Source organism: Papaver somniferum, chromosome 10, assembly GCF_003573695.1.
Source record: "Papaver somniferum cultivar HN1 chromosome 10, ASM357369v1, whole genome shotgun sequence".
Taxonomy (NCBI): domain Eukaryota; kingdom Viridiplantae; phylum Streptophyta; class Magnoliopsida; order Ranunculales; family Papaveraceae; genus Papaver; species Papaver somniferum.
The window spans coordinates 53,782,612-53,790,796 of record NC_039367.1 but is presented as its reverse complement, the minus strand read 5'-3'; the positions used below and the strand labels follow the sequence as shown (position 1 = coordinate 53,790,796).

The following is an 8,185-nucleotide window of genomic DNA, read 5'->3' as shown; positions in this document are numbered from 1 at the left end:
GAAACAATATGTTATTTATACATGCAGGAGAAAATTCTAGATACTATATCGGGCCACACATTCACGGGCTATAAACCCTACAACAGACATTAGTTAATTGTGGAAAAAGATTCAATTAGATATCAAATCAGGAGAGCCACAATTAACAAATAGTGAGAACCAAGGTGTCACCGTCGGTGGTCTTTGAGGATGATGGTGGTGGCAAAATCAACAACGTATTTAGAATGCCAAACCGTTTTATATTTCACCCTCGTTGACCAGAAGTCCTATCTCTTGGACCAGGAGTCGGCTTTTCCCTAAACATTTCAGTTTTCCCGATAGCTATAATCTTGATGACAGGGATACCAAATTAGTTTGGAGTGTACTAAATTACATAGGAACAAAATATTTTTTGACCCGTCCTCTATGATTCCCGGACCCCCCTACACCCCAAAATAATTTGGTACCCGGAAATGATTTACATCTCGCAGGCTCAATCCCGCAAATTGTACCGATGTGACACAGGAGGTAGGACCCACGCTAAACCCACCCCTGTTAAACTGTCGGGTCATAAGGGGACCACTCCCTTACTCTCTTGGGGTACAACCCGCGGGATTGAGCCAGCGGGATGTGTATCACTTTCGTTTGGTACACCTGTAAGCAACCATGGCAAACAAACAAACAAAAAAATGGCAAACACATCAAGGCCGCAGCTTGTCCAGCGGCAAATGCACCTAGGCTGCTAGGCATGTGGATAGATAATTCGCTAGAGGCCTGAAATATCAAAGAGTCTATAAGCCTGTAAAGGGGTTTTGGGCTGTTTTATACATTCCCAGAACTTTCTCTCTCGATCCCTCTAGAGTTCTAAAGGAAAAAGAAGAAAACCTCTATTTCGTTTTCTCAAATTTCGATTAAAATCTCTGCGAAATAAGTCGTGTAATTTGTAAAAATGGTGGTTATTGAGTCAGCCCCAAACGGGAATGAAGATGAAAATACCAGTACACAAAATAATGTAGTTGAATCAAATAGTAGTAGTATTAAATCGACCGAAGAAACTAATAACGATGGATTTGAAACAGCAAGTGAAGGTGATGGGGATAGAGAAGAAGAAGAAGAAGTAGAAGAACCTGTTCTTGCTCCACCTCCTTCTAACAAGGAATCAAACCAGGTAAATTCAAGTTTGTGAGGATTCTCTTCGTTAGGGTTTTAAATTGGCTTTTTTGATCTTGATGTAGATTAGAGGTCTAATTTCCTCAATCAGTTTGTATTTTCACCACCACAACCACAAATCTACAATACAGAGTCATGTTTAGATGGGGAAACTCTACCTGTTTTTCAATTAAGTATGCGGATCAATGGGATTTTGTTCATTCATACTACCACTATCTACTAGTTTACAGACAGAAAATGTAAGAGGAGACCATGTATATTAGTATAAATTTCTGAACTGTTTTGAGTCAAATACCTAGTGGTGTCAACTACGAGTTGATAAGTTTGAAATAGGTGCTTACATTTTCTTTAGAGATCTCAGAGGAAATTCATTAACCCCATCGGTTCTTATGGCTAGTGATTGTTTTGGCTGCCATTCTCTTTTCGCACATTGTTTGCTGTTAACATGAATGGATATCAGATTCAGATAGCATATTATCTCTTTACCAGCAATAAGCCAAATAGCCAACAATGCTTGATGTTTTGTCACTTGAACACCGAACCAAATATTAGTGCGTAGTGGGTACTACTCAAATTTAATGATCATTATCTTGAATTTTGTTTCTTCCTAATGCAGAAAGCTTTAACTGAAGCTAGTGATGCCAAAACTGAAGGAAATAAGCTTTTTGGGTCTGGTCAGTATGAAGATGCCTTGTTGCAGTATGAGCTTGCTTTACAGTTTGCTGCTGATATGCCTGCATCCGTTGAGATCCGCTCTATATGTCATGCAAACAGAGCTGCTTGCTTCTCTAACTTGGTACGAGTACATAATATGATGTTTATGAATCAAATTAAGCAACGTGCCAAATAACCAAATATGTTTCTTTTGCCTTCTTTTAAGTCCTGTTACACTATCTGTTTTGGAATGTGTACTTGATTGTGTAATTTCGACCACTGTTTTCTTTTCATGTATCGTAGTGGATTTCTGCTTCATCTGGTCATAATTTGTTATATTATTTGATCTTCTCAGGGTAGATATGCGGAGACTATTAAGGAGTGCAACAAAGCTTTGGAACTAAATCCTGCATATATGAAAGCTTTGGTTAGAAGAGGAGAGGCTCACGAAAAGCTTGAACACTTTGAAGAAGCTGTGATAGGTCGGAAATACTAACAAGATTTCTCTAGACATAATTTATTATAGGCACAATTCCTCTCCCCTATTATTTGTGCAATATCTTTTGTTTTGCACCAATCAACTTATAAATTTTGTTTACTGTTGTTCCTATTTTTTTCAGACATGAAGAAAATTGTGGAGTTGGATCCTTCAAATAGTCAAGCTAGAAGATCCATAGTACGCTTGGAGCCCCTAGCTGCAGAAAAGCGGGAAAAGATGAAAGAGGAGATGATTGGTAAGCCATAAACTCTTGTTCTGTTCTCTGATTATATCTCTCATGCTTCACTTCTAGTGCGGAAAACTTCTAAGCTCGTTTCTTCACTCAGTGAATCTTACTTTAAATGATTGTATGAATTTATCCTTCTAATGAATTACACGAGACCTTTAAGGATGAAGAGATATTTTATTTGATAGATATGGGACTAGATATTTAGTAAAGCTGCATGAACATGCTGCATCATTATACACAGTTTAGAACTTCCGAATAGGATGGCCTTTTTCATTTTGCTGTCTAAATGGCGTGATAAGTAGTTAAACGTTCATGTACTGTTGCATATTAGAATTTCTCTTAGCCAACATCTGTTTGTACGCAGAGAATTACCTCATTGGCCTACAAGTTTTCTTAAAGAAATGATGCAGGAATGCAATATACTAGAGCTGGTGTTTTCTTTAGATAACATTAAAGTAAGACTTTGAGTTGTTGAATCCCGTGATTGTTTGGGCTAGATTAATTTCCTTTAAAGGTTAAAAGCTGTTGTTGTTATCTCCATTTATAATGTTTGGCCCCCTGTCAGTTATCTCTTACCAAACATACATATGAGTAGGACTCCTTAATCTTTGATGATGATCGGTATTTGCATACTCTTTGATGGGGCTACATTTCTAACTTCCCCCCTTATTTTTTATACCAGGGAAGCTAAAAGAAATGGGCAATTCTGTGTTAGGACGTTTTGGAATGAGTATCGACAACTTCAAAGCGGTTAAAGATCCAACCACAGGATCATATTCCCTCTCGTTCCAGAAGTAATGTGTTGCTCATAGAAAGTTGAAAGGAGAAGAAAATTGTAGACGCAGAAACTCAAGAAATGAATGAGACTGTACTGTGATGTGCTTTAAATGACAGGGAGAAGAACTATGTAAAAATATTTTGATATGATTGCTCTTGACAAATGTGTACAGTTTTACTTTTACCCCCAAATCATATAAACTGAATGGTGATGCTTTGTGCTGTGATTCATTTTTTTTTTTCTTTTGTGCAAGTCATTTTGGCTTGTTGGTGTCCCTATAAAGTATTGTATGTCTTTTCTAAAGGAGATGAGAAAATGAACTTCAAAATCTGGAACCAATTCTATCGACATCCTTTAGAGAAATTAATGAACCCTGTTGCCCTTACATTAGATCACCCAAAGGATAGGCACTTGTTTGTTGCAGCAAAAACAAAGATCAAAACTGCAATTGTGTGTATGAATTCGCAATCTTAGTAAACAGCATGTTTCGCCGTTGGGTGATTTTACATATTACATGAAGTGATGGGAATTAGTATTCCCATCCGGTTTGCCATTATCATCACTAACCAAGTTGCCAGGATGCAAATGATCTTGATGAGGAGTTGAAATTGAACCAATTCCATTGCTTAACCCATCATTTCCTGATCCAAAGAATTGACAAACAACTCTAACCAACACCCCCAGAACTTGCATTTGATTTTGACAAGATTCAACATTCATTTGCATAACTTGTTTTTCATGTTCAATTTGTAACTGGATCATTCTTTCTTTAAACCCCATTTCTTCTTCTTCTCTTTTCTCTTCCATTTTCATTAACCATCTTCTTCGATCTTCATCGAATTCTCTCTCAACCCGTAACCGTCTTTCCATTTCTCTTTTATCCATTGATCTCTGTCTCTCTTCCCATTCCATTTCTCTAACTTCCATTCTCTCTTCTAGTTCTCTCAATCTATCTTCATTCCGAATATCTCTTTCTCTAACTTTTTCATCCACAACTTCAAATTTCTCCTCTTCAATGATTCTCCGTTTTCGTTCCCGCTCTTCTTTCTTACCAATCACATCCCTCAACTCCAGCAACTGTGTTCCTAGAAACCCAAACCCCTCCTTTTTCAATCTCTTCCTTTTAATAAATGCTGAATTCCCTTCTTCACAATGATCACCATCATTCCCCATCACATCATTGATTCCGTCCCAATCTTTACAATCACTAGCTGCACCATTACAATCTTCCTCCTCATCGTCCTCGTCCTCATCATCACTAATTAAACTTCTTCCATTCAAATAATTCGAAACATTATTACCATTATCTAACAATTCGACATCACCAAAACATCTTTATATTTAAAGAAATTAACCCAATGATCAACAGCATCGTCCCAGAGAAATTCATCATCTGAAACCCTAATCTTCTGCTTAACACCTAAATATTGATGACGCATGTTCTGTACTTTGATTGAAACATCACGCCATGACCATCTAAATGGAAATGAAATTGGGTCTTGCAAATTATGCAAGGAATTAACTTGATCAGCTATGGGTTGGAATTTCTTTTCTCTGGTTTTGAGTTTTGGTAAAGTACCTGAATTTAATAGATCTGAGTATCTGTTAATTAGGGTTTCTTCTTCTGCTTCTGTCCATTTTTTTCTCTTCATGATTTCCTTCCTCTTCTTCTTTTTATACAGAACCACTGTGTTTCTTTAGCTAGCAAGAGAGTGTAGCTTGTACAATGACTCTCTTACTACAGAGAATCTAGTGTTCCGAATTTCGGACAAGAAAAACGGTATTGATCTGAAATTGGCTGGATTTCCAGCCTGAATACCAGGTTGATACAGGTTGACCAATAAGAATACCAACTTTTAGTCCTTCAAATGTAACCAGACATAATCGAACTCTGCTTTGCCTTCTTCTTAGCTCTCTAGATCGGGTCTATGCGAAGAATTTAGGTTGAAATTCTCCACTGTTTCAGTAGAGAGGTAGAAGGAATCACTTAATCGTGGACTGGGAGGGCGTGAAAATAAAGAAGAGCCTTCTTAACGGCATGTCTTACGGTTGAAGAGTTTCATCTTTCACGTCACCTCAGCATTTGAAATTGTGGATGGAAGTGCAAGTGTAGTGGTGGAATAGTGAAAACACTATTCTTAATAGCACAAAAAAAAAACTTTATTAACAAATAGCACATAGTGTTATTAAGAATAACGTTTTTTATTCAACCGTTAGATTTCAACAACTCATCTACGGATAAAAAAACACACGCTATTCTTAATAGCGTTTCTTGTCTTCTACTGCGCTATTCTGATTAGCGTTTCCATGGATTCCACGGACCCTTCCATCAATTCATGGAACCCTGTTTGGATTTTTTGTGGAAGACCCCAACTTGGAAACCACTAGACTTGACATTCCATGGTTTTTCCACACTTGGAATAGGTTGGATTCCACCATAAGACTTGCTCTTAAACGGGATATTATACGTGGCATTTTTAGGGGCGACCCCGAAAGAATTAGGGGCGATTTTTTTATTCCCAATCCATAGGCAAGGTTATGGGATGTCCTAATGGTTCCGAGAATACCTAAATGCCCTTATATAATTGGTAGTTATTATAGTGGTACTAGCAACCGATTGCTGAATTTTTGCAGCTCAGCAAGTTAGAATTAAATTTCCTCCAGTGTCATGGGCAAAAAAGGTATGGGATCCTTGCTTACATCCTTATATATCTTTAAATATTTGGAAGATCTTAAGGGGAGCTTGTGCAACTGAGGAGACAATTAGGAAAAAAAGGTTTTAGCACTGTTTCTAAATGCTACTTATGTGGGAATGCACAGGATAACGTGGAGCATATATTGTGGCAATGTAGATTTAGTGAAATCATCTGGCACTGGTTATGTGAGATTTTTAAATTCTCAATTCCTTCTAGTTTTGAGGAGGTACTAAAGTTGGTGAAAAACAAGAGTTCAATTATTAAGCAAGTGTGGTTGATAAGTGCTTGTACTGCAATGGTGGAAATTTGGTTCAGTAGAAACAGAAGAATGTATGAAGATCAAGTTCCCAGTAATGTACAAATAAAATGCAGGATATTGAACTTCACTAAGGAATGTAACATCAGGTTGAATGGGAAAAGAAGAATTGACCTGTATGACTTTCAAGTATTATCTGCATTTGGCATTAAAAATATACCAGTGCGTACTAACATGGCGAAGGAGTGTTTTTTCGAATTCCCTGAGATGAATCAAATTTTGCTTTTTTGTGATGGTGCTGTCAGAGGAAACCCTGGCCAAGCAGGTGTTGGTTGTGTAGGAAGAGACAGTGAAGGAAGGTGAAAAAGCGGGGTCTAACAACACCATCGAATATTTCGCTTAGTAATCTGTATGGACTAAGTCCGAAATACTTTGCTAGAGAATCAACTAGATAGTCAGACTCAATCTAGATAAAAGTATCTCAAGGAATTAATATCTCTCTCTTGATTTGATTTTTACTCAAGTTAAAAACAATAGCGAGTTTTTATCAAATACAAGGAATAACTTGGACTGTACCAAAGACCAATATCCAAGTGTTAATCAATAAATTCAATAACCACAAGGTCAGATCTCAAATCGATTAACCTTTAAGGCACAACATGTATTATTTCAATTATAAAGATAAACAATATAATGCGGAAAATGAAATAACACATACACCAGAAATTTTGTTAACGAGGAAACCGCAAATGCAGAAAAATCATGGGACCTAGTCCAGATTGAATACACACTGTATTAAGCCGCTACAGACACTAGCCTACTCCAAGCTAACTTCGGACTGGACTATAGTTGAACCCCAATCAGTCTCCCACTAATTCAAGGTACAGTTGAACTCCTACGCCTCTGATCCCAGCAGGATACTGCGCACTTGATTCCCTTAGCTGATCTCACCCACAACTAAGAGTTGTTGCAACCCAAAATCGCAGACTTGATAATAAACAAATCTGCCTCACACAGAAAAGTCTATCAAAGGATAAATCTGTCTCCCACAGAAAAACCCTAGGTTTTGTCCCGTCTTAAGATATAAAATCAAGGTGAACAGGAACCAATTGATAATCCGGTCTTATATTCCCGAAGAATAGCCTAGATTAATCAATCACCTCTCAACAATCCTTCTTGACTACACAAGCGGTTTGTCGAGGAATCACAAACAGTGAGACGAAGATGTTTGTGACTTCTTTATCTTGCCTATCGGAGAACTCTCACGATCTCAAGCCAATTAAAGATTGTACTCGTACGATATAAGATGCAAGATCAGATCACACAACTACAAGAAAAGAAGTATCGGTCTGGATTCACAATCCCAATGAAGTCTTTAAGTCGTCAACCTGGTTTTAGAGAAGAAAACCAAAGGTTAAAGGAGAATCGACTCTAGCGAGCGCACTAGCATCACACAAACGTGTGGGAATTAGTTTTTCACAATGCTAGATGTCTCCTTTATATAGCCTTCAAATCAGGGTTTTGCCTTAGTTACAAAGCAATCCATATTCACCGTTAGATGAAAACCTAATTTAGATTCAAGCTAATATTTCTCAACCATTAGATCGAAAACTTAGCTTGTCACACACACTTGTGTAGACGTTTACTGGGTTTGTGAAAACCATGCCCAAACGTGTATGTGTATGTTGGTTCAACATAGTAACCCAAAAGGTTAACCATATGAGCAATTCATATTAACCTAGTTCTTCTTCACCATAACTAGTTCAATTGACTCAAATGAACTAGTTAGGGAGTTGTTCAATTGCTATGAGATCTTATGTAACTACACAAGACACAATTGAAACAAAGATGATTCGATTCGATGAATCGGCTCATGAACTTTATAGTCACGGTTTGCATAAAGAATTCCTTAGTAATTTAAGTT

General features: G+C 37.4%; 1 protein-coding gene across 1 annotated transcript; it reads left to right on the top strand.

Annotated features, from left to right (window-relative positions):
• The first annotated feature begins 794 nt into the window (after positions 1 to 794).
• LOC113318552 (tetratricopeptide repeat protein 1-like) lies at positions 795 to 3,539 on the top strand. Its single transcript, XM_026566721.1, has 5 exons — positions 795 to 1,147; positions 1,766 to 1,945; positions 2,159 to 2,285; positions 2,424 to 2,537; positions 3,214 to 3,539. Exons 1-5 carry the CDS (start codon positions 929 to 931, stop codon positions 3,327 to 3,329), a joined length of 756 nt encoding a protein of 251 aa, XP_026422506.1. The 5' UTR covers positions 795 to 928; the 3' UTR covers positions 3,330 to 3,539.
• The last annotated feature ends 4,646 nt before the right edge of the window (positions 3,540 to 8,185 follow it).

Bases quoted from the DNA above. Each gene is read 5' to 3' on its own strand.
- LOC113318552 (XM_026566721.1), top strand. From the start codon at position 929: ATGGTGGTTATTGAGTCAGCCCCAAACGGGAATGAAGATGAAAATACC. The intron at 1,148-1,765 runs GTAAATTCAAGT...TTCCTAATGCAG, and splicing joins CTAACAAGGAATCAAACCAG to AAAGCTTTAACTGAAGCTAG. The intron at 2,538-3,213 runs GTAAGCCATAAA...TTTTTATACCAG, and splicing joins GATGAAAGAGGAGATGATTG to GGAAGCTAAAAGAAATGGGC.